Source organism: Trachypithecus francoisi, unplaced genomic scaffold (assembly GCF_009764315.1).
Source record: "Trachypithecus francoisi isolate TF-2019V2 unplaced genomic scaffold, Tfra_2.0 Lachesis_group8, whole genome shotgun sequence".
NCBI lineage: Eukaryota > Metazoa > Chordata > Mammalia > Primates > Cercopithecidae > Trachypithecus > Trachypithecus francoisi.
In genome coordinates, this window is record NW_022681473.1 from 48,253,149 (window position 1) to 48,279,429 (window position 26,281).

At 46.5% G+C, this 26,281-nt stretch overlaps 1 protein-coding gene across 16 annotated transcripts in view; it reads left to right on the forward strand.

The window, feature by feature from the left end:
* Window positions 1-26,281, forward strand: part of PLEKHA7 (pleckstrin homology domain containing A7) — a 235,342-nt gene that overhangs the window by 189,859 nt on the left and 19,202 nt on the right. For 12 of the 16 annotated variants that reach the window (XM_033204225.1, XM_033204215.1, XM_033204219.1 and 9 more), the window contains 8 exons: window positions 7,520-8,042; window positions 8,581-8,667; window positions 11,678-11,731; window positions 15,960-16,040; window positions 19,772-19,840; window positions 20,015-20,095; window positions 21,097-21,246; window positions 21,858-21,959. In XM_033204225.1, the coding sequence (XP_033060116.1) occupies window positions 7,520-8,042; window positions 8,581-8,667; window positions 11,678-11,731; window positions 15,960-16,040; window positions 19,772-19,840; window positions 20,015-20,095; window positions 21,097-21,246; window positions 21,858-21,959 (1,147 nt within the window). The remainder of the gene's footprint in view (window positions 1-7,519; window positions 8,043-8,580; window positions 8,668-11,677; window positions 11,732-15,959; window positions 16,041-19,771; window positions 19,841-20,014; window positions 20,096-21,096; window positions 21,247-21,857; window positions 21,960-26,281) is intronic. The other 4 variants (XM_033204218.1, XM_033204216.1, XM_033204217.1 and 1 more) reach the window with 1 other exon arrangement.

A 26,281-nucleotide genomic window follows, 5' to 3' on the forward strand; every position in this document is an offset into this window, starting at 1 on the left:
TCTGGTCCAGCTGGGCAGTTGTGAGAGTGGATGGTGGAAAAATCACAATGGAGCCTTCCTAAGTAACTGATAGACATTGTTGTGGAGCAGACTAGAAGAGAAGGCCTATTGTGCTATAGCTAAGACACCTTCCCATTCCCAACTGGGAATGACCAGGTGTCAATCCTGTTTGTTCACATTTTGTATCTTATTAATAAAACAGAAAGCTACTGTCTGAGGACACAGGGAAGGGAAGCTGCTCTTCTTGGTGCTGGCCTAAGTAGCCCCCTGGTAGGTGGTTGTAAGATGACCTTAACTGATGAGTGAGGTTGGAAAGTTGGCAGGGGTAATGTAATGTAGGTCCTCATTCTCCAAAGTAAGCCATTTGAAATTTATTTGAAAAAGCAATAGGGAACCACTGGAAGGTTTTAAGCAGGTAAGTGATGTGATCTGATGAATATTTCACAAAGAAGGTAAGAGCCTAGGAAGGAGGCTATTGCAGTAGTCCATGAGGGTGACAATGGAAATAGGACGAATAAACCAATTTGAGATACATTTTGGAGGTTGAAACAGCAAAGGTTATAAGTGAATTCGAATGCAGGTTGAGGGAAACAAGGATGATGTCTAGAATTTTAAAAACTTTGTTTAATTTTTGTGTATACATAGTAGGTGCTTGTATTTATGAGTATATGAAATCTTTTGATATAGGCATGCAATATGTAATAATCAAAACAGGGTAACTGGGGTGTCCATCACCTCGGGCATTTATCATTTATTTGTGTTATAAACATTTCAATTGTACCCTTTTAGTTATTTTTTATTTTTTAAATTAAAATAAAGATGTAATCCTGCTACGTTGACCAGGCTGGATTCGAACTTCTGGCTTCAAGCAATCCTCCCATCTTGGCCTCCCAAAGTACTGAGATTATAGGCATGATCCACTGCACCTGACCCCTTTTTAATTATTTTTAAATGTACAATAAATTGTTGTTGACTATAATCATCCTGTTATGCTATCAAATACTAGCTCTTACTGATTCTATCTAACTATATTTTTGTACCCATTAAGCATCCCTACTCCCCCCTGCCCACTACCCTTCCCAGCCTCTGGTAACCATCATTCTACTCTCTATCTCCATGAGTTCAATTGTTTTAATTTTTAGCTCCCACAAATGAGTGAGAACATGCAAAGTTTGTCTTTCTGTGCCTGGCTTATTTCACTTAACATAATGTCTCCGAGTTCCATCTATGTTTTTGCAAATGACAGGATTTCATTCTTTTTTATGGCTGAACAGTACTCCATTGAGTATAAGTACCACATTTTGCTTATCCATTCATCTGTTGATGGACACTTAGGTTGCTTCCAAATCTTGGCTATTGTGAGTAATGCTACAATAAACAGATCTAGAGAATTTTGACTTGAGCAACTGGGTGGTTACTGAGATGGGGAAGGGTAAGGAAGGAACAAGTTGGGGGAAATCAGGATTTCCATTTTGGACATGTAAGTAGGGAGTTGGAGTTCTGGACATGGGTGGAGTGGAGTTAGCATTCAGATTTGGCTTGGTTAATAGGTAGATATGGTGCTGTGCAGCAGGTATAAGCATAGGTAAGAGACATGAGCTTGATGAGGAATGTGGTCCTTTTGGAGTGTCCAGGTAGAAATGACCAGGAAGCTATAGGGATTGTGGGTACAGGCTATAGTGGGATTCTAGAGTCATTGCCTTAGAGATGGTAACTAATGCCCTGGCAGTAGTTGAGTTTAACCAATGTGGAATGCTTAGAGCCATGTTTCTTAATCCTGTCTGCATGATTTGATCATTTGAGGCCCAACCCCAGAGATTTTGATATAGTTGGTCTGGGGTGAGGTCAAGCCATCAGTATGTTTTCAAAGCTCCTTAGGTTGGCCAGGTGTGCTGGTTGATGCCTATAATCCCAGCACTTTGGGAGGTCGAGGTGGTAGGATTGCTTGAGTCCAGAAGTTTGAAACCAACCTGGGCAACATAGCAAGACACCATCTCTACCAAAAAAAAAAAATTATTTTTTAAGTTACCTGGATGTGGTGGCATGCACCTGTGGTCCTAGCTTCTTGGGGGGCTAAGGTGGGATGATCACTTGAGCCCACGAGTTCAAGGCTGCAATGAGTTATGACTGTACCACTGCACTCCAGCCTGGGTGATAGAGGAAAAACCTGTCTCCAATAAATAAATAAATAAATAAATAAAACATACATACAACTCCCTAGGTGATTCTAATGCATGTCCACAGTCAAGAAACTGTTGCTAGGCTGCACATTGGAATCACCTAGAGAGTTTCAACATTTGGTGAGCCCTTAGTCCCTTGCACAGAAATCTGACTCCATTGGTCTGGGTTGCAACCTGGACATAAGGTTTTTAGGAAGCACATTTTCCCCTGTCCCTCCTCCCGCAGTGATCTAATGGGCCAGCCAGGACTAAGAATCCTCAACTGAGAGAGCACAGTCGCAGAGGGCCAACAACAGAACACTGAGGACCCCCAGCCTAAGGGTCAGGCAAAAACTAAGTCACCTAAAGGAGATGAGGAGAAGATGGGGGAGGAAAACTGGAGGTTCTGTGGGGGAGAGTTTCAGTTGGAAGGAGTCCAGGCAGTAGTGCACGGTGCTGCAGGTAAGGACTTCCACCTGGATGTGGTGCCTTCCTTCCTTTTTTTTTTTTCCTACCAAAAGCAGATACTTGAGATGTGGTACCTTTCAAGGAGGCTGAGCACCCCTGAAGGAAAGTCCAGAACCTCGCGAGTCTTTTGCTCAGTACCAGAAACCCTTTTTCCACTGAGCTGCTTGAGGGGCTTAGATGGGCAAACCTGAATTGCCATCCTTAATAGAGCTACAGTGTCAAAGTTAGCTCAGGAGGCAGAGTGAAAGGAGGGGTTGAAATCAGTAAGATGGCATGGCCAGTGAGAAACCCTTCGTGGCAGGGGCACAGAAAAAACTGTCAAAAGCTAGGTGACTGATATGCAGTGACAAGTTGTCAGTTATGAAATGTCTCTACATAACTGCTCCAGTAGCCTGTAAACCATGTTATTCTACTACACACAATGGCCTGAATTTGAGAGTTGGGAGTGGGGTGTGCATCAGAGACCTAAAGAATGAGAAGTTTACAGGGAAGTAAGAGGTGGGTGGGGAGGGCATAGGACTTTCCCTGGGATACAAGATGGGGATTTGAGCCATTCTTATCTAAGGGGCAGAAAGACATCACGTCTGTAGAGGAGAACAGCTCATTGGCTTTGGAGGTCACTGAGCACACAGTGAGAGGAATTTCATTCTAGTAGGGGAAGCAGATCTCAATGGGCTAGAAAGTGAATAAAAGTGAAGAACTGAAGGCAGAAGATAGAACAGAAAATGCTGTCAATCTTTAAGTGAGCAAAGTGTCTCCATCTCTGATCATTCTCTTGTATTTTAAAAGGCCTGCCTCTTATAGTCCCAGGTTTTTTTTTTTAAAGATATATTTGTAGTCTCTTACAGTAAGTCATAAATAGATCTGGCTGCTGAATAAAGGAGCCTCCTCCATTTTCCATTTGAAAATACACCAGATAGATATCTCTGCTTTGCATATCATCAAGACTGCTAATCTCATTAGACTGAGCACATTAAGACATTGGGAGGAGGGTTATTTAAACTGCAATATGATCCTGTATTTTTGGCTTTAAACCAACGGGGAATTATTTCTAATGGGAGATACATATTTCACATCATTAAACTTTTTTAGAATATGGTTTGTGGGAGACAGACTGACATACTCCTAGAATCTTACTGTATTTTAAGAGCTTGTTTTGAAATTTTAGACTTTCATTTTCCCACCCTGACCTCCTAGTGTTTAAAGTAATGCATACTTGTAAAACAGAAAGGTTGGGGTGGGGAATAGAGTTAGGATCAGGAGATTCAAACACTACAGTAAAGAACAGAGTAGAAAGTGGGAGTCCTGTGTGATTGGAAGTTAGGGTGAGGAACATCTGCTGAGTAAAGTATAATAATTGGTCGTAAAAAATGATACTGCATTTCCACATGACCATTTCTGTAGTGGCTGTATCAGAGTATCTTGTTTAGTGCCTGCTCAGTGACAGGGAGGCCCTATGGCCACAGAGCATGGTGTGAGGAGACCTTGAGCCCAGTTTTTGGGTAAGACCGGAGGTTGGGGGGCCAGCAAATGGATCTGCTGTTAGGGGCAAAGCTACTCTGGAAGCTCCCACTTGCTCCCATGGGGTCTATACCTCAACCACAGTACCACCTCCTCCTGTGTTCCTCCTCCATAGTCAGTTACCTTGTTTTGGCCCCTGGAGCCGGGGTTCACCATTGTACTGGTACCTTGGGGTCACTCCGAAATGGCAGACTATGTGTAAATGGAGAATACAGCTTAGAGGATGAGCTCAGGGATTTGGGGTGCTGCTAGTGGGGCAGTGGGAAGGTGAGGGTGGACTCTGACCTTCCAGGCACTGTAGGCAGGCAAGGGAGTGAGCTGCACAGCCAGCCGGGAAGGGCATATGGGTGGGAGCACAGCTCTGAAATGCTTCGCATAGTTTGCATTTTGCTTCTGGCAGAATGAACAATGGTTAGTCAAGTCCTGAACTCCCCAGAGGAAGCCTCCAGCCTGGTTTCCGCCACCACTACCACCTCTGTTTTAAGGATTCAGGACTGCCCCGTCTCAGAGGCACATTCATGTCTAACTTTGGGAAATCAATAGCAAACCCTGCCACCTAGTGACAGGCTGACTCACTTGGCAGGCGTGACAAGTAGGTTGAAGAGATCTTAAAGTTATCTCCTGCAATGGCAAAGATAGCTTTATTTGAATGACAAGTATTTCAAATCCTCACAGCAATTTTCACAGTGGTTCTTACTATCCCCATTTTGTAATAAGGAAAGTGAGACTTACAGGGCTTGGATGATACTTGCCTGAGGTCATATAGCTAAAGTGATTAAATGAGTTGAGTTTTAAAACAATTAGAACAGTTTCTCAAACTTTACAGAGCACTAGAATCTCCTGGAGGGCTTGTCAAGACACTGATGCCCGGGCGCCATCCCCTGATTAGGTAGGTCTGAGGTGGGGCTGATAACAAGCATTTAAAAAGTATATCTTATTTTTAATTGACAAATAATAATTATATGTATGGGATAGATGTGATGTTTTAATATATGTATACATTATGAAATGATTACATCAAACCAATTGACATATTCATCACCTTACCTGCTTATTCTTTTTGGTGATAAGAACATTTAAAATCTATTTTTAGTCATTTTGAAATATATATTATTATTAACCATTGTCACTATGCCTGTGCAGTAGGTCACCAGAACTTATTCCTCCTAACTGACACGTTGCACCCTTGGACCAACAGCTCTTCTTCCATCTCTCTCATCCCTCCCAAACCTCTGGTGACCACCTCTCTACTCTGTTCTTCTATGAGTTTGACCTTTTTAGATCCCACATATAAGTGAGGTCATACACGGTATTTGTCTTTCCATGCCTGGCTTATTTCATTAACCTGCATTTTTAACAAGTCCCCAGGTGGTGCTGATGCTGGTGGCACACAGGCCACACTTTGAGTAGTGTTGGCTTGGAACAATGTCTGGCACAATGTCAGCACCAAATAAATGTTAGATAAAATTGATAGGTGAAGAGGAGTCAGAATTGACCTCAAGCCTGTCTGACTGTAAAACTTGTTTTCTTTTTACAACAGCATGCTGCCTCTCAGGCTTAGTAAAATTCCATACTTTGTCCCTTGCTTAATTTTTTTCCTTCTCAGAAAATAAAGTGGAGGCTGGGCACGGTAGCTCATGACTGTAATCCCAGCACTTTGGTAGGCTGAGGCAGGCAGATCTCTTGAGGTCAGGAGTTCAAGACCAGCCTGGCCAACATGGTGAAACCCCGCTTCTACTAAGAATACAAATATTAGCCAGGCATGGTGGTGCACACCTGTAGTCCCAGCTATTCAGGAGGCTGAGGCAGGAGAATCCCTTGAACCCGGGACGTGGAGGTTGCAGTGAGCAGAGATTGCACCACTGTACTCCAGCCTGGGCAAAGGAGCAAGAATCTGTCTCAAAGAAAATAAGATAGCTAGTTGGTGGTAGTTTTTGAAATCATATCCAGCTTTGTGTGCTGGAGTGTTTATTGAAGGACTAATTACGCATAGGACTTTCTTAGACTGTGGACAATACCGTGGTCTGAAACACAGTTCCTGTCTTTCAAGAATTTTCACCTTGGCCTGGGAAAACATGTCTTGCAAGTATGAAAAGATCACATCAATATAGGACCTTGGAAAAGTTACAGGCAGTGTGATAACTAGGTCAAACAAAGCTGGATCACTGAGGGCTGTGGCACTGCAGAAGGTCCACGTGGGGAAGGCATGGGCCAGCATCCTGGAGAATGAGTAAGACTTGGGTAAATAGAGCAAGGGGAGACCATCCAGGTAGGGGGAGGGAAGAACAGTGTTATAAGAGTAAGGAGGGACAGGAAGGGTACACACATTAGTGAAGGACCTTCAGTGTATCAGACATGGAGATCACATTTCCTAGCCTGTCTCATTGATTCCTCAGAAGAGCCTTATGAGGCAGGTAATGCTGTCCTCATGTTACAAGTAAGGAAATGGAAGTTCAGAGCAGTCAGGTAAGCTGCCTAGGGTCACAAAGCCAGCAAGTGTAAAGCTCGGCTTCAAACCCAGGTTAGACTCCTACCTTTCCTTTTTCCACTGCAAGATGTTGCTCAGGTGTGGAGGAGGCTGGGCCAGGACTAGGGTGGGGCTGACTGTCAGGCACCAGCACGTGCAGGGGTGACCCTGAGATGGAGTACTTCCTTCAGTTTTGGGCCCTAGGCATTTGGCATGACCCTGGTAGGAAGAGCAGTGAGAGAACAGCAGGCCTGCAAGGTGGGTTGAGGTCAGCTGCTAGCGAGCTGTGAGTACCAGGCTGAGGAGTTTAGACTTTATTTCACAAGTGACAAGGAGCCATGGAAATTTTTGGAATAGGGAACTGATTTGATCAGAGCACTTGACTGTGGACAAAGTGGAAACCAGTTAGGAGCATCTCAAAGTTGTCTGGAGGGAGATAATCAGTGCCTGGTCTAGAAGAGTCCAAAAAAAAGAGAACTGATGCCAGCCACTTCCTTTATGAACCTCCAGAACTTAGTGCTAAGGATACCAGGCAGAGAGAAAATCTTGGTAACCTGGAGAATTGTGAGGCCTTTTCTATAAATATGCACAGCCATGGAAAGAGCTGACTGCTGGCAGTGGAAAGAGAAGGAAAAGCCAGGTTTAATCACATTGCACTCCAATTGATGGTCATGGGGTAGCCAAGTTGTCCTGGCAGAAGAAGTTGACAGAGAAAAATGGTTTTGGAGTTGTCTGCAAAAAGGGGAAGTGACTGAAGTCCTGGATGTCAGCCTTGATCATTCTTTTGGGGTTCTCACAGGACTCTCCCACATGCCCAGCTTTGTGGGTTTACTTAGATTTATTCCCCAAAGCCTGGCAGAACCCTCACTTGGTTGCCTGATGTGTTCTTACCCTTTCTCCTCAGTCTTCCCTTGGAGCAGACGCTTCCTCGCCAGGGTCCTGGCCAATCCCTGTCCTTCCCAGAAAACTACCAGACTCTTCCCAGGAGCACCCGACACCCCTCGGGGGGCTCCTCGCCACCTCCCCGAAACCTGCCAAGTGACTACAAGTACGCACAGGACCGAGCCAGCCACCTGAAGATGTCGAGTGAAGAGCGCCGGGCGCACCGGGATGGCACCGTGTGGCAGCTCTACGAGTGGCAGCAGCGCCAGCAGTTCCGGCACGGCAGCCCCACGGCACCTATCTGCCTCGGCTCCCCAGAGTTCACCGACCAGGGCCGGAGCAGGAGCATGCTAGAGGTGCCCCGCTCCATCTCTGTGCCTCCATCTCCCTCGGACATCCCTCCCCCGGGACCCCCAAGGGTCTTCCCACCCCGGCGGCCACACACGCCAGCAGAGCGAGTCACAGTGAAGCCACCGGACCAGAGGAGGAGTGTGGACATCTCACTGGGGGATTCTCCAAGGAAGGCACGGGGCCACGCTGTCAAGGTGAGGCTCGGGAAGCTCTGCCAGGCTGCTGGGTCAGCGTGAGGGTGCCAGGAGTCTTGCCTGGTTTGAACACAAATTTGAGTAATTTGGGATAATAATGATAGCTAATACTTAGGCAGTACATTTTAATAATAGATGCCAGGCACAGTTCCCAAAGGCTTCGCTTTAAATTCTCACCACAACCCTGTGAGGTAGGTGCTATGTTTATGCCCATTTCAAAGATGAGAACTCTGAGGCACGGAGAGACAAAGTAACTTGCAGGGGGTCACACAACTACAAGTCAGCTTCCTTGCAGCCTGAAAGGCAGAAAAAGACGTGTGTCCAGTCAGTTAAACTATTTATAACAACCCAGCTTAAGTTTTCACTTTCCAAGGGCTTTCACCGTTTAGGATTCTAACCCTAAGAGTAAGATACGTGTGCTCATTTCATAGATGAGGAGTCTGGGGCTCAGAGGGGACGTGGCATGGGGCAGGCTGCCCTGGGAGTGAGTGGCAGAGGTTTGGGCTCCAGTGTGACTTTCTTGTCTTCCCACTTGCAGAACTCGTCTCACGTGGACCGACGCTCCATGCCCTCCATGGGTTACATGACCCACACCGTCAGTGCTCCCAGTTTACATGGAAAATCGGTAAGGTGAATGACAAGACACAGCCTGCAATGCCTTATCTCATCAACGTTTTCCTTCCTCTGAGTCAGTACAATGCAGTCCAGAGGGCAGCTATCAACTCCCATTTTAGAGATGAGGAAACTGAGACTCAGAGAAGTTGAATAACTTGCTTAGGGTCACCTGGCTGTCACTGGGTCCCCAATGAAGGGGAAGAGCTTGTGGGGGAATGTAGGGGAATGTTAGGCTTATTTCCTCTTTCAAGTTGAATTTTGCCATAAATGTTTTCCAGCTACTCACCTTTTTCCGCAGGTAGTGCCTCTCCTTTCTTCCCTGATCTTTGATTAGTTAATTAGTTAACTCTATCTTCAAAGCTTGAGTCTGAGACCAGGCATGGTGGTTCATACCTGTAATCCTAGCACTTTGGGAGACCGAGGTGGGTGGATCACTTGAGGCCAGGAGTTCAAGACCAGCCTAGCAAACATGGCGAAACCCCGTCTCTACTAAAAATACAAAAATTAGCTGGGTGTGTTGGTACACTCCTGTGATCCCAGGTATTCGGAAGGCTGAGATATGACAACTCAGGAGGTGGAGTTTGCAGTGAGCCAAGATCATGCTCACGCTGCTGCACTCCAGCCTGGGTGACAGAGCAAGACTGTCTCAAAGCAGAAGAAAAAAAAAAAGCTTGGGTCTGGGTGAGGTTGCACTGTTGGTTGTTGCTTTCCTGAAAAAACAACTTCCTGAAGCCCTTTTACTGCCAGTGCTTTTATTTGTCCTAATGACAGAATTAAAGCAGTAATTGCTTAATGGTGTCACATCAGTGCTGTCCTGGCACTGACACCAGGGTAAAGAGCATAATTCTAGCCGCATGCTCCTGTGGTGCTAACTTCCTTGTGCTGTGTCTACACACCTGCAGCTGGAGGAGCTCTCGTTGCTTCTCACCCGGTTAAGGCGGCACCAGGCCAAGTTAGCCAGTGTGCGAAATTTCGCCATCGGCCAGTTACTGCAGCACCAGCTGACCTTTCCCACCTGCCAGGTCAGCACTGGTGGGCTCCTCTCAGGGCCGGGGGCAGGGAGTGACATGCTGGCTCGTGTTCGCTCGTGCCCATGCTCTGGTCTGTCTCTGCTGTCTGCCTCTCCCTTGTTCGCTGCCTGTTTGCTTCTGGATGCTACTGCCAGACACTCTGTGGTGATGGAGGCCGAGCCTACCCTTCTGGCACTGGGGAGGGGGGCTGCATGTGGTGTAGGGGTCCTAAACTGTCGCTTCTCTGGCTGTAAGTAGTGACTGCCAGGCTGGTGTGTGGTCACGTTCAAAGGGCTGTGCTGGCTGACAGCCTTGTTGCCCCCATGGCCACTCCTTGGGATGTGGAAAGGCACGTATGCATCAGCCTGGAGGGAGATGCAGGGTGCCCTCTCTTATCTGGACGGTGTCCTGCTGCCTCACAGAGCATCTTCTCATCTCATATCCTGCTAAGCCTCACAGTAAGCTGGAAGAAGTTAGGTAGGAGGGGAGTCAGGACCACACACAAGGCAAGTGGAACCAGAAGGGGAAGTGACTTGCTCAGGATCCCTCAGCTAGAAGCATGCAGGCTGCAGCCAAAATCCAAGACCTGCATGACACAATGTTCTAAACTGTTGCAAAAACATTGGGCTTTGCAAGCAAGCTTCTCAAGAACTGGCTAGGGGGCTGCCCTCTCGGGTATCTTGAGCAGAAAGATTAAAGAAAAGCATTCCTCCCTGGGGTTGTCCTCAGGCAGGAATAGGTTCAGCCAATGAGGCTGGTCCTCCAGGCTGTACAGAGGTAGGCAGGGGACAGATGAGGAGGGTGACAGGACTATTACCTTCCTTCCTTCTTCTGTTTTAGTGAGTTATGAGAGATTTAGGAAATGTATTCAGAAAAATGAATGTCAGTGCAAAAACTATCATCAGTTGTGAATCTAAGTGATCTTGAATAACCTTCTGCTCTGTCTCACTCCTGTGGCAAGTGTGTAGGGACTGAGCTATTTGGGAAGAATGGATGGGTAAGGGAGTAGTTTAGGGACACAAGACCTTGCAAGCCAATAGCGCTCCTGACGGTTGTCCCCCAAGCATTCCCATGAATAAGAGCACTGCCTCAACTCTTCATGTGTTTTTTCTGTGTGACTGTCTTACCTCAGAGCTATAAGCAAAGGCCACCTGCCTCAGCTCTGGCTTGCTTGGCTGGGACCCTCTTAGTCTGCTGAGAAGATGGTGCCTGTATTATTTTTCTTGAGCTTTCACAGCTGCTCTGCCTCACGGTTAGCTTCTGTGATCTGCTACACGGAAAAGCATGAGTTTTAGGAAATCAAAGAGTCTTTTTCTTATTTTCACTGTTTCTGATAATTATACTGAAGAACGTGATAGATTGTCAGAGATGCCACAAACAGATGGGTCTGACCTTGCACCTGTCTCAAGTAGCTCCTGACATGGCTACACTGGCTCCATGCTGAGCAAAAATAACCAAACTTGCAGGAAATTTCCGGCAGTTGCTGGTGGTTATTCTGGAAACCAAGGTCATATTGGGACCTCCTGGGTCACCCAGGCCATCTCCCTGCCTCTTCTTGGCATCCACCCACACCAATGAGCTTCATCTTCATGCATGTGAAGTGATCCAGACCAAAAGTTTGATGGATGGATTTGGAGCAATGATGACTGATGTGCTGTAGCTCAGGTGTGGCGTGTGCTTCTCCAGGTGGACCTCCCAGGTCTATCTTGGGAGCACAATACTGCCTCAGCTGCCCTAGCCCTGGGGTAGGATCCTCCCTGCCAAACTTCCCCGAGCTAGTGGGGGACAAGCTGACTTTCCCCACAGTGACCTGCAAGGTCTGCCTTGCTGAAAGAGGGCTCTCAGCTGCACCAAGACATTTGTGCTTCCTCTGTGGCCCTTGATGTGTTGGTCTGCTGTGGTTCCTTATTCCCAAAACTGCACAATGCAAATAATTCACATGGGAAACCTCCAGTTATGGAAACTCTTGGTGTTCGTAACTGTGTTTTTCCCTCTCTGCTTCATTTGAAGGCTGATGACACCTACCTCCAGCTGAAGAAAGACCTGGAGTACCTGGATCTAAAGGTGAGTGACATCAGGGTTCCTGCCTTCCTTGCATACTCACCTTTCCAAGAGTGCCACCTCACTGGAACCAAGCCCAAAGCCAAAGGCCAGACAGGTCTTATCCAATCTGAGTTCTAAATCAAGATGTCTCCCATCTTGAATCAGAAGAATTTTATTTCTTACAGACTCATACTCTGCCTCTTTTCAGTTTCTTGTGAATTTTGGTGTGAGGTCCCTGGCTTACAGAATGAAGGCGCGAGACCTTGATCTCTTCCTTCTTTTGGTTAGAACCAAAAGGTCCCTCCAAAAGCAACCAGTTGCTTCTTCAGAGTCTCCAGTGGGGGCAGGGGTGTATGTTTGGTTCACTAATGTGGGTTTTCAGCCACAAGTGGTATGGTGGGTTCTTTGGTTCTGTTGCTAGGGGAGCAGGCTCCACATGGAATCGCATGGCTTTGAGGCTCACCGGTAGTCTCCCATCTCAGTTTAGGAGATGAAGGCTGGGCCCCTCCCTGTAGGTGATAAGGCTTCAGGCTCTAAATTAGCTTTCTCAGCACAGAGAGAGCCGAGAAAACTCCTGTAGAGAATGCAAGAGGCATTCTGCCTGGAAGAGAGCCCTATTGTTCCCTTCCCACAGTTCTCTGAAAGCTCCCACTGTGAAAAGCACTTCTTACGCCTAAGCCATGAAATAGACTGGAAGAATGTGACCTTTAGTTAGCTGTGGGTCTGAAAAGGTGGGTGAGGGGCCATGGGACACTCAGGTGACTGTCACGAGGGGCGGCATGCCTCCCTACAGTCTCCAGTGTACCTGGCCTGGGATATTTTTAATCCGGGGATCTTCATCCAGCCTCATAGAAGCAGGCGTATGAACGTCAGGTCTGAAGGAAGAAGATGGAAAGGGGGTTTCCCCATAATGAAAGGAGATCAGGGCCTTTGATCAGAAATCAGCCAGTGCAATTCTGTGTCTGTTGAACACTTGCTGTGTACGCAGATGACATGGGCAGATGCAGAAGAAACATTGAGTCTGTCTGGTCTTGAGATACTTCCAGATAGTCTTGGGTTGGTGAAAGAAATTATCCCCAAATAACAGACTCCTCTACAATGACTAGGCAAAGATCTGTTTGGCCTGGTTCTCAGAGCTGAGATGGTGAGAACCTCTGTAGGTTACAACACTGGAGAGGCTTCTGGGAGGAGGTGGCATGTGTTTGAAGCCTTGAAGAGCCGGGGGGGCTGGGGTTGGTTGAGATTTAAAGGGAAGGAACAGAGAGCCAAGGAGAGCCAGGGCACAGTGGTTGTGGCCAGGGCAGCAGAGGGAGGTGGTGCTAGGTCATGCAGGCTTTTGACTGTATCCTAGGCTTTAGGAAGGAAGGTGGGTGCTGTGAGCAAAAAGACCTGGCTTTAGCATGTGAGGAGAACAAAGAGCTTTCTCTCAAGGCCAGGAGGTTTTCTAACTCATATGACAGTCAGGTCACACAGAGCTTTAGTGACTGCTCTAAGTATGGTAGTAATTCCTCAGGATTCACAGTGCTCAAGCATAGCTGTGTGGACCAAATGTGGCAGCCCAGCCCGTCCTCCTGCAGCCTGTGGGGATAGGCAGGGTTGTTACCACCATGCCTATGGAGAGAGATCCACCAGCCCCCAGCCTCCACCTTCCCTGCCCAGCACCACATCCCCGTTCCTCAGCCTCCCTGACAGCCAGTCAGCAGCTGCCTGCCCATTTCTTGTCACCCCTGACCCAGGGCCCAGCGGTCCACTCAGACATACCTGTAGAGCATCCATAATGCACCTGGGCCTATGGGAGAGGCCTAGCATGCCAGCACCACAGGTGAATATAAAACACAGATATACCAGAGTGTTTAGTGCACGGGGTCAGAGAGAACTAAATGTGCCTGAGCAGGAGCAGTAGGAAATAGCTGCCTTCTGGTTCCTGTTTGTATGTGACGGTGGAAACTCACAGTTGGTCCTGGAGTGATGCTTGGCCTCAGGTTTGTTTTATTTCAGGATCATAGAATTTGAGCTATGTGGGATTAAAGAGGGAGAAACCGAGCCACAGAATGGCACGGCAGAACTTGGCATCCCTGCGTGTCGACTCCAACAGAAGCTTAATAACAATAGGGGGTTGAAATGTGTGTCAGTCACTGCATTTTACTTCTATTAAGTTATTTTACCTCCAAATTGGCCCTGTAAGGGAAGTGGTGGTATCATCTTTTAATGAGCTATAACTCTGAAAGGCTAATGAGTTTCCCAAGCCTACACAGCAGTTAGTGGGTATCAGTATTTGGGTGCAGCTCTCACCCTAAAGCTCTTCATCACCTTGCCCAACATCCTCTCTTAAAATGCTGCTCTACCACTGTGTACCCAAAGGCCTTATGTTTTTATGGAGCTGAGCTTGGATTGTTACGCCAAGAAATATATTTGGTGGGATAGAGAGAAGCAAGTTGCATCCTTGCTGTGTTTTACTACCTAAGAGCTGCACACGATCAGAGCAATATGAATTATTATCCCTTTTCTATAACTAGGAACCCAGGTGTCAGAGAAGTTAAGTAACTTCTGCAGTTACACTGCTGGGACTTGAACCCAGCAACTGACTTCATACCTGCCTTCTTTCTTCCATGCATCACACGCTTTGCCTACCCTAAAGTCGTGTTCGTTGAATTGTATTCCTGGCATTGAAGTTTTGCCCTTCAGAACCCTATACCTTAGCTGAGTCAGAGGAGTGGGGTGTGGGGTTCACTGTTGTTGACAATTTAAGTTGTCTTTATGCTTCTGTGAAGCACAGCCAGGAAGATGAGGGTACCTGCTGCCACTCATGTGAAGCCTTTGTAGATAGAAAAGGTTGCAGTCAGCCCCAAAAAGGCTTTTGTCTTTGGTGAGGGATGTACCATCGGTGGCTCCAGGGCTATTGGACTCTGGACTCTTCATGACTGTTTGAACCTGAGATCAGAACTTTTCTGTTCAGGGTCTGTTTCCAAAATCAGCTTCTGGGACAGTTTTTACAGTTGTGATTAGGGATGTCACATACTTCAGAATCACCTGGGAGCTTGATAAAAACACAGACCTGGAGGGTTCTCTCGAATTGGACACTCTGCTGCCCAGAATTCTGCATTTTTGTCAAGCTCTGGGGTGATTCTTGTGCACACTAGGGTTTGAGGTCTATTGTTCTGGAGAAGAAATTACTAACCCTGGCAGTGAATGAGAACTGTTGGGGAGTTTTTAAAATGAATATAAATGTCTGGGTCCTACCCCTGAGAGACTGTGATTTAATTGGTAATATTCAGGTATTATTCTTTAATTAAAACAAAAAAACTCTTTAGGTGTTTCTAATGCACATCCAGTGTCGAGAAACACTGTTTTGAAATAGTGGCTCTCAAAATGGGATCCTCAGACCAAAAGTGTCAACAATATCTGGGAATTCATTAGAAATGCAAAATCTTGGGTCCAACCCCAGATCTGCACCATGAGAACCTCCAGGGATGGGGCCCAGAAAATCTGTGTATTTGCCCTCCAGCTGATTCTGATGCACGCTTACGTTTGAGAACCCCTGTTTTAGGGCAGTGATTCTCAATCCTGGCTGCACATTAGAATCACCCAGAAGAGTGTTTAAGAATCCCAATGCCCAGGCCCCATCCCAGACCAATTATATTGGAATCTCTTGGGGTGGAACTCAGGCATCGGTATTTTTTAAAGCCCCCCAGTGATTCCTGCTGTTCTATATAATGAGGACAGTATTCCCAAAAAGGAGCTGTAAGCATTTGGGACCATGGGTAAGACATAATCATGTAGATGCATCACAGTTCTGGTGGAACTTAAGGTTGGGTGGGGATGAGATGAATGCATGGCACGACTCTAAACTAGTATCTTACGGAATTTGATGAGGGAGGACAAAAGAAGAAGCAAGTTCCCTTCTATGATGTTCCTCCTTGCCTTCTCCAGCAGAACCAGGAAGGAAATGAACACTGAAATCGGCACTCCCACATAAACCAGCCTGTGCAAAGGTCCCTTCAGACAGCATATAACATTTTATAAAAAGGAGAGAGCTGCAGTCTGGGAAGGTCCCGTGGCCCATGCGAGTAGCATCCACGGTCCCATGGAAGTAGCATCACCAAGATTCAGACCTGGTTGTTTGAACTGCACAGCACACAGCATCCTTAAAGTTGTCCCTTTGCCAGTTCCCCAAATTCTGGCTGCTTCAAGTGTCATTTGATGTCTCACCTGTTACGTTTTGTTGTATTTGCCTTTTTGTTTGGAACAGATTAAAAATAATGAACCTTTGATCAACGTGCTTTACAAAGTGCTGAAGAAGTCAGCACGGGGCTGTCGGCCCAGGAGAAGCGTAAGATGATCTGATCCGTGTCTCCAAGCGGGGTCATTCCATTGCTTCTGGCTCAGTGCCAACTTCATCACTTGCTTAACCAGTTGCTCTCCTGACCGCCCCAGGCTTCCCGCAAGTCATTTTGCTTTATTTTCTTTCAAATGAAGCTCTCTTCAGCATTTTGACTGATGCACCAGGCTGAGCCTCTCATCTGTGGTTTTCTGTGACTCCATGTTTTGTGCTGCCAAGGGTGGGGGAGCTTGCCTGGCTTGCCACCAGCTTGTGTTGTGTTTCCATCATCATGTATCTGCCTCCACGGTGAGGGCTCACCCAGACAGAGTTAAGCATGAGTTTCTTGGGAGGGAACAGCAGTTATTGGTCATCTTCCAAGAGCCAGGGTATCCTCAGATTCCACAGTGGCCCTGAGATTAAGGTGGCACTTTTTGGGGGCAGGGAGTTGGCATTTGGATAACAGCCTGGAGCTGGACTAGAATAAAATGCTACCTCCTGCTCATACCCTCTTTGATTGATGCAGAAGTAGGGACTGCAATGTGACCAGCTCTTACAGCGTTCCAGGGGAGGATGCAGATCAGGAAGCAGGTGTTGTGTCCAACCATCCTGAGCCCTGAGAAAGTGGGTTGGGATGTGGTGGAGGGGAGGGAAGATGCCTGGGTGGCCTTTGATTCCCCTCTGATGGAGAGACTCTTTCAAATGGATGAGCACCCACAGACTTTTCCTTTTTCTGATGACAGAGATGCTGGGGGACCCAGAGTTGATGTTTTAAGTGTATTTGGACATGGCTGCAACAAACACACTTTTAAAAGGAAAATTAGATGTAATACGGTACACGTGGATATTTCTTAGTAGCCTCGGCTCTCTGGAGCAGAGCTACATTCAGAAGCTAAACGGTCCTCTGAGCTGTAGAAACAGCTCTCATTAAGCCCATGCTCTAAAGCCTGTGACCTTCCGTCCATAGGAGACAGAGCCAGCTCACATTACTTTGACACGTTCATGAACTCACTGAGCAAACATTGCCTGAATTTCCTCAATATGCTAGGCCCTGACTGGGCTTTGAGGATACAGAGGAAAGGCATCCATCTCCACAGTCACCCCCAGTTAAAGGGAGAGAAGATATGTAAGTACCTCCCCCAGTTAAAGGGAGAGAAGAGCACCACCCCCAGTTAAAGGGAGAGAAGATATGTAAGTACCTGGTCTCAGTTGAGCTTATAGTCCTTTGAATTCCTAACCCACAACACAACACCTAGTAAGCAACACTTTTTTTTTTTTTTGACACGGAGTCTCGCTCTGTCACCCAGGTTGGAGTGCAGTGGTGCAACCTCAGCTCACCACAACCTCTGCTTCCCGGGTTCAAGAGATTCTCCTGCCTCAACCTCCCAAGTAGCTGGGACTACAGGCGCGTGGCACTGCACCCGGTTAATTTTTGTATTTTTAGTAGAGATGGGGTTTCACCATGTTGGCCAGACTGTCTTGAACTCTGGACCTCATGATTCTCCTGCCTTGGCCTCCCACAGTGCTGGGATTACAGGCTTGAGCCACCGTGCCGGGCCAGATAAGCAGCACTTTAAAAAGGGACAAGAGAAATCTACTTCTTGGAAAAAGAGGTAGTACTAATATCCTGAGAGGGAGAAAGAAAAGGTTGAATGTATATTCAGTATTCCACGAAGGCAGCAAAGGGCATACTTTTAGAAAGCTTTCCATCAAAAAGTATAATTTAGAAGATTTAGCTCCTCAAAATGCCATTTTTATATAAAATATCTCATTCTTTTCCTGATGGTGCTGGATAAATGAGGCATTGCTCAATTAGATTTTCTGCCTTGTTATTTAAGTATCAAAAAGACATTCTCTGTAGAAAGCTTCAGTGAAATAAGAGGAAGAGTTTTGCTTGGGGGGAAGAATCCTCAGAGTGTATCTCCATTTGAAAATGATTTCTACCTAGGAAATGAGCCCCAAAGGTCAGTCCCTTTGGAGAACAGACAACCTCCTTGTCCGTCCTTGGCTTTGATGAAAGGATGATGACATAGAGTGAAGACTTCACTGCTTTCACCTGCTTTTTCTCCTGGGTTCCCCTGAGTTTAAAACCCACATGCTGCCTGAGAAGTTCAGCTGTTTGTGATTCACCAGGATTAATTTCATGCCCACCTCCCCGCACCGCCCTCCCATTGCAGGAGACAGCACAGTCTGTTTGTTTGTGGATCGTTGCAGTCTTGTGTTCTGCAACTGTGTGTATACAAGTATGCACACATAATCTGATAGTCTAAAGAGCAGAATTTGGCTGGAGTTCTATTTTTTTCAGGAACTCATCAACAGTGACCTACATGTGTTTCCCTTTGACCTACATGCAATGCAATAAGCATTTGCTGAGTTTGTGCCAGGTCTTCTGTTCAGGGCTGACTTTACCAAGATACATAAAACAATGGTTCCGCCCTCTTCTGTGTGACTAAAGGGATCATGGGAATGGGTGGGGCAGGCGTGTAGCCCAGAATCAGTCCTCACCCCAAGGCAGGGAGAGGTCCTCTCCCTTGACCTTTGGATTTGCTCATGACAGTTTGCAGGGAGAGGTAGCATAGGACAGTTGGGCACATGAAGGGCTTGAGCACTGAGTGGAATGTTTGCCAATTTATTTCCACCCCCAATTCACACTGACAAACTTCCTGGACCTTACAGATAGAATGGGGAGAAATCTACACCCCTCTCTCCAGCAGCTATCTGTCCACGCTGGGACCTCTCTGCATAGTGCACACACAGCACCTATCTCTGCCACTGTTAGCTCCACCCTCCATTTCCCTGGTCAGATCTGCAAAATAGAGATCTGGCTTCACCTACATCAGGCACAATAGACTTGGTTCTCCCTGGCCTTGTCTTGGCCATGGGAAAGTATATATGTGAAAGTCACTCCCCTCAACCCCTGCATGACTTTTGGCAAGAAAGAAATTGGGGGAAATGGAAAAATGGAATAAGTTAGATTTAGAGTCTCAGGAGTCAGTGAGAGACAGGCAGCATATTGCCTACCTTTGAGTCAAGTGAGGGATGGGAAATGTAAAATCCCATTGGCCCACAAGTTTGGGTGACTTTTGTGTATTGCTTTATGGTTTCCTTTCTTGTAACTTATACAAATACAGCCTAGCCTCAGTTGTGCAGGGAACAATTAAAAACCCCAGCTGGGAACTAGCCAGGTTCCTTTTTACTTTGGCCAGGTCTTCTTCCCAAATGGTAAAGGGTGAGGAAGGCTGGCCTTACCCATGGGGAAGTGGGCTGCTCAGAGACTTCCTTAAGCTAAGGCTTGACAACGGTCAAGGGATTTGTTTGTTCCTCTGGGTCTGCCCATCTCACTACCCTGGGCAGGGAGTAATGGGCTTCGTAACTCGTGCTTGTTCCCAGGTTCAGTAGCACACCTCTGTCTGATCGGTGGCAAATCTCCCAAGATTCATGCTAATTTTTGACATTCATTTTAGGCAGATATATACTTTTAAAATTGATGATCCTGTAACTTGAACATCTACATTTGCTTTAACTCAAAGGACTTACCAGCATTACTAGAATCATGAAAAGGTTTTGTTTTTTTCCTAAAATGAAATAGGCATAGTATAGCCCAAGTTTTTGCCCCTCTCATGCTATGACCTACTTGCCACTGCCAAGGACTTCCACACCATCCATTGTAGGGTGAATTTTCTTTCCCGAGTTCTGATCTCAAACACCATGGTTAAATCTCTTTTAAATTGTTCGCCTCCCAGATGACAGGCCGGGACCTTCTCAAGGATCGAAGTCTGAAGCCTGTGAAGATCGCCGAGAGCGACATTGACGTGAGTGAACAGAGTGACACGCTGACCCCTCATCTGCCTCCTGACCCAGACCCAGGGTGAACAGCTTCAGGCAGGGTTTGGATGATTCTGTAGCCAAAGGCTGTCTGATCGCAATCCCAAGGTCATGTCTTTTTCTCATCACTCCAAGCCCTCTCCACCTGTTCTTGCTTTTAGGTCAAACTGAGCATCTTCTGCGAACAGGACAGGATCCTCCAGGACTTGGAAGACAAGATACGAGCCCTTAAAGAGAACAAAGTACGTGTCAGTTTTGAATAATCTTGGAATGGGCAGAGGGGCTTTTTGTCCTGTCTGAGACATAGGATGGACCCTCATGTTAGTACTGAACAACAAATGTTAGCTTATTTAAAAAAAAAAAATGCACTGGGTGCGGCGGCTTATGTCTGTAATCTCAGCACTTTGGAAGGCCAAGGCAAGTGGATCACGAGGTTAGGAGTTTGAGACCAGTGTGACAAACATGGTGAAACCCTGTCTCTACTAAAAATACAAAAATTAGGTGGGCGTGGTGGTGGGCGTCTGTAATCCCAGCTACTCAGGAGGCTAAGGCAGAATTGCTTGAACCCGGGAGGCAGAGGTTGCAGTGAACCGAGATTGCGCCACTGTATTCTAGCCTAGGTGACAGAGGAAGACTTCGTCTCAGGAAAATAAAAAAAAAAAGGCTTATATGTGATGATCCCCGGTCCCTGAACCCCCGGGAAGCAGGGTTCCTTTGGAGGAAGTGGCTGCAGTCATTACAGGACAGAGGCCTTTGCTTCCTAAAGCTCCTTGTCTCCTAGGATCTGGGCTGTGGAGGCAGCAAGTCTGGATGGGAGTGCAGGAATGGGCCAGGGGCCACCAACGCTGGCCTTTTCTATTCTTAAAGTAATTTTTTCCTTTTGCATTTTAAATTTGTGATGCTGAAGATTGATAATATACTCTTTTCCCTAGGAGGCTAGAGAGGTTTTTTTTTTTTTTTAATTCTTTGATTTATCCTCTTGGTTTATCCCATAAGGAGTTAGACAGCTGTATTCCTAGTTTATAGATGATGAAATTGAGGCACAGAGCTGTTAGGTACTTTCCCCAGCCTACCCCCTAGACAGAATCAGAGCTGGCATCAGAACCCCAACTGTGGGCCCATATCTCAGTGCTGGTCCCTTCAGCCTTGGTTAGGTCTAGTAGCTTTGGTTCCTGGTGTGGTATGGGGAGGCCTCTGGAGACTGTCCTCCTATCCTGCTGCTTTTTGGCCCTTCCTGGTACAGGACCAGCTAGAATCTGTGCTGGAGGTGTTGCACAGACAGATGGAACAGTACCAAGACCAGCCCCAGCACTTGGAGAAGATTGCCTACCAGCAGAAGTTACTGCAGGAGGACCTCGTCCATATCCGAGCTGAGCTCTCCAGAGAGTCCACTGTGCGTACAGGGTGGCAGACCTGTCTCCCTCAGGATGAGCTGAGCGAGGGGCTGCTTTTCTCACCTCCCAGATGTAGTTGAGTTGGTGTCCAGAGGCAAGAGTCCTGAAATAGCAGAGCTTCTCCAGTAGCAGAACTGCCGCCTGACAGTAGATGACCTTGTCTGCTGGGGGTGACATGTCTGCCTGCATGTGTGCCTTAGGCTGCTTACCACAGCGACTTTTGAAGGCCAGTGACACCCAGTGGGCCAGATTCTCAGAGCTGCCTGCAGACTGTTCCCCTGATCTGTGTGCAGTTAATTCCAAGTTGTCAGAATCTCTGCTTTTTCACTTTTCAGTCTGTTGTGGTACAGGCCAGGACTGAGAATCAAAGCATCCTGGGGGTGGAAGAGGGAACAGTGCAGGTGGCTAGGGTCAGAGCACAAATGAGAGGATGCCACGCTCTTTCCTGCTCCTCCCTCTCTCCCACCAGGCCTGCCTGAGGCCTGCCCGGTCTCGGTCTCCTTCCCTCTTCCCCTGGCTGGGTCTGCATGGTCAGGAGTACAGGTGTTCATGAGGCCTTCCGATGGGGCAGGGGATAACTCAGAACTGGAAGCATTTTCTTGGCCAACAGGAGATGGAAAATGCTTGGAACGAATACCTGAAGTTGGAGAATGATGTGGAACAGCTGAAGCAGACCCTGCAGGAGCAACACAGAAGAGCCTTTTTTTTCCAGGTGATCTGATACCTGTCCATCCCTTCTGAGCTCTTGTTTTTTTGTTTTTCCAAGAGCTTTCACCTGTGGGGGCTGTGAGCACTGCTCAGAGTCCTTCTCCCCCTTGGCCCCAGATGCTCCACCCCAGTAAAGGAGCCACCCCAAACTCTCCCTTGAGGATTGCTTCCCCAAGCCAGGCTGTGAGGAGAAGACTCACCCTCTTCCCCTTGCCTTGCTGCTCTCAAAGACAAGCTCTTGGGTGTTTTAGAAAGGGCTTTACCTCTGATCATTTGGGGTCATTGGTGATCACAGAGTGATCCGTGTTTCTGTGGTTCTTGACCCTATCTTAGGCTGCTAGCTCATCGCTTAGACAGCAGCAGGAAGTGCCCATCCCTTCCCTCCTCTGATTCCTGGAGATAGATGTTATCACACCTCTACCAGAGGGAGACAGTGTGAATTCTGTCCTTTGAGGCTCTCTGGTCTTGAGGCAGTCATCTGCATTTCTGGAGGCCAGGCTGGGTGATACCCATCTCTGTGACCCCGTACCACTCAGGAAAGCTGGCCTTAGAGCCCTGCCTCTTCACCCTTAAAAAATCAGGCCACCCTATTGATAGCTGCTTCTGTCCCCCAGAAGTGAGACAGTGAAAGACCCTGTGTGGTTTTTCTTCTTCCAAATTGGGTTCCAAATTGCCCAGTGTTCCCCCACTGTGGTGCTTAACCAGGTTTCCACCCCACCCTCACAATTTTTTAAGTGGAAAATAACCTGTTTTTTTCTCACCTGACTTAAGATCTAGATCTTCTCCTTTCAGTGCCCTGAGATAATAAGTGTGTTTGAATTCAGCAAGCATTAATTGAGGCTTCTTGTGTATGAGGCACCATGCTGGGCCACTTTTGGTGCTGGGCTTGCTAATTGATGAGCTAGTTCTAACCAAGGCTCTTCGTTTAAATGATTTAATGAGTATATTGACTCTCCTGGCATTAGCCTCACCCCAGAAAGTTGAAGGAAATTCTGGAGGGGGTTTAGGTGTGTGGGCCCTGAGGCTTTTCCCAGGGCCTTGCTGTCCCTCTCTTCATGCAGAGATGGTTCCTAGAGAGCCCTGCCTAGGAGCATGTGGAGGAGACCCTCTCCTGTGGCTCAGGGCTGGCCTGCGAGACTCTCCCTAGCATTTGTCTATCTCCTGCTGCTGGTGGGGTTGTTTGCCTCCCATAATTTCTCTTCATCCACTCTGGCTAACACTTCACTGTTCTTTTTTGTAGCCCCAGCACTTACCATAATGACTTGAAAATACTAGGTGAATATTGTTGACAAAGTCCTTCAATTATTTCTGGTTATGAGTTTATAAAACTGTCTGCCCAGGTATATCTATTTTCTTGGACTTCAGTGATCTGAATTTTTTTAGCAGTAATTTTTTTCTACTTTATTTTTAGTAGTAATTTTTTTAAGCTTTTCATTCTTTGCTTCTGTAATTACACAAAGGACAAATGAATACGTGTCTTTGAAAAGGCCAAAACAGTAAGAAGCAAAAGCAAAAAATGATATAAAAGTTCCTCTTCCCCCTCCCCCTTTCTGCCCCTCCCATCACCCTCCCTATGTGAAATCAGTACTATCCATTGGTGACATTGCCTTCTAGACCATTTTCTATGCATTTTCAAAAATATGCACATGCATAGAATCATATGATTTATTCAGGGATGGGAGCAGGTAAAAGGCTTACTTGAAGAGGATCACACTTACACATTATTTGGCAACTCACTTTTTTTTTATCATAATGTGGTATCATGGAAATCTTTGCAGGAAAGTTAACCCCAAATTTATGCTGCCCAATAAAATATAAATTAATTAAAAGTAACTGAAATGCAAAATATATTCCTCATTTACACCAGACTCATTTAAGTGCTCCGTACCCACATGTAGCTATTGGCTACTGTCTTGGACAGCAAAGATTATAGGTTTCTATCATCTCAGAAAAGTGTATTGGGCAGTGCCAGTCTAAGGAAATTAAATTTGTTCTTCTTGACTGTTACATACTATTTCATAGTCTGGGTGTTTTCTACTTTATTTAGCCATTCATTTTCTGATAGCATTTAATTATTTTCAGTGTTTTGCTTTTATAAATGGTGTTGTGATGAGGATTCGTGTAACTGCCTTTTCACATTTGTTTACAAGTATCTGTGTAAGATAGGCTTCTAGGAGTGGACTTGCTGGGGTTGAAATGAGTATACATCTTAAAAGTGGATGGATATGCCAAACTACCTTCTAAAGGGCTGCACCTGTTTACCTTCCTACCCACAGCAAATGAAAGTACTGGACCTATTTGCTCACATCCTTGTCAGCACTTGTAATCAATCTTCTTAGTTTTACTAGTCTACTAAATGGCATCTCATTTTAATTTGCATTTATTTAGTTATTAGCAGGTTAAATATCTATTTGTAGGATTATTGGCCATTTGTGTCTCTACTGTGCCTTATGTCATGGCGATTTAACGTATAGCAGGCCTAGAATCCTTTTTTTCCCCTTCCCTCCAAAAAGCAAATAGATACACTATGACAGGTCTTTGTCACAGATGCCCTGGAGAACTCAGCCCCATGAGTTACTCTCAGATAGGCCAGCCTGTAGCCTGCAGCTTGATTTCCACCTTGCCTGCAGCACTGCTCACACTTTCTGTAAGTGCACAGTGACCTGGGAAGCTAACAAAGCCCTACTTTGAGTAGGCACTGTGCTAACTTCTTTGGTGTCATTCTAGGGCGGGCAGGCTGTTAGAGCCCTAGATAAATCATCAGCACTGCAGATGCGCTTGCAGCCCCATATGCAGATTCTCAGTAACAGGGCTTAGAAATTTTCCTCCCTGTAATCAGGTTTGGCTCCAGGAAAATACCCGTTTCAGTCAAGGCTAAATCAGTGAGTTCAAGGCTTTACTGAAAGCAGCACATAGGAGCCTTTCTACCCAGTATGGTGGGAGGAGACAGGAATGAAACTCCACCCCCTCATTTCCCCCAAAATTCCCCTCCCTGTGCTCATTATGAAGGCCCAAAATTCCATCACCCTTGGAGAAGGATAGGGACTTTCCAGCCTTTTTTATTCTCTGCTCTCTGTTCTTTACTCACATGTGGGGGTGACAGAAAGGCATCAGCGGGGCAAGAGAGTGGCTGACAGGGGAGCTTTGCCAGGGAGCTATGGAGGAGGAAGAGGACTGTGTTTAATCCCTTGATTTACCTGTTCCCAACACTCAGCTTGGGGACTTCAGCCCTAGAGGTCATCCTCTTACCTACACATGCCCTGGGGTCAGTGATATACCTGTTTGTTTTAGGGTGCTCATGCTTTGGCATGCAGCTGAGAATCAAGCCCATTATTTGCTTGCCAGACCTGAGGATGTGCTTTATGTTGGAGTGTTGAGAGAGAGAGAGTGAGAACTGTGAGCCCCCTTGGGACAGAAGGCTTTGGACATCTGTTGTCATGGCTGTTGGAAAGTATTTGCTCAGGGAATTTTACATGACTGGTCCTTTATTCATGCAGCATGGATGCACTGAGAACCTGCTAAGTGCCAGGTCCTGTAGGGATGAATCAACGAGCAGTATCGGGCAGGTTCATGAGGCTCATGCAGTGCCAGAACTCTTCCAGTTGAGGGGTATCTAGGTGCCTTGAGAGGAGATGGGGTGAGTCCATGGGGTGGGACCAAGGCTATCTTCCCCCCATGTTAACTTAAAAGTTAAGAGAATACTACATTGGATGTTTAAACAACCCCGTCAAGAGATAGCCATAGTCCCTTAACCACATCAGACCCCTCCGTACCACTTTTAGATCCTCTTCCCATTCGATTTTGGTTGCTGCTTGTCAGAATGCACATGATCATGTAGCCTAGGTCCTTCCCCATTGTATGTAGATATGTATTTTTTGGAGTTTATTATTTTTTTAAATTGATATATAAAAATTGTACTCTTATTGTGTTAAAAAAATCAACAGCTTTATCATATATTTCACATGTCATAAAATTAACCCTTTTGGCTGGTCATGGTGGCTCATGCCTATAATCCCAGCACTTAGGGAGGCCAAGGCAGGAGGATCACTTGGAGCCAGGAGTTCAAGACCATCCTGGGCAACATAACAAGACTGCTGTCTCTACAAAAACTGAAAAAGAAAAAGAAAAACCAGCCAGGCATGGTGGCATGCTCTGGTACTCCTAGCTACTTGGGAGGCCAAGGCGGGAAGATCACTTGCGCCCAGGAGTTTGAGGTTACAGTGACCTTGATCACACCACTGCACTTCAACCTGGGCAACAAAGTGACCCTATCTCCAAAAAATAAATAAATAAATAAATTCACTCTTCTAAAGTATACATTTCAGT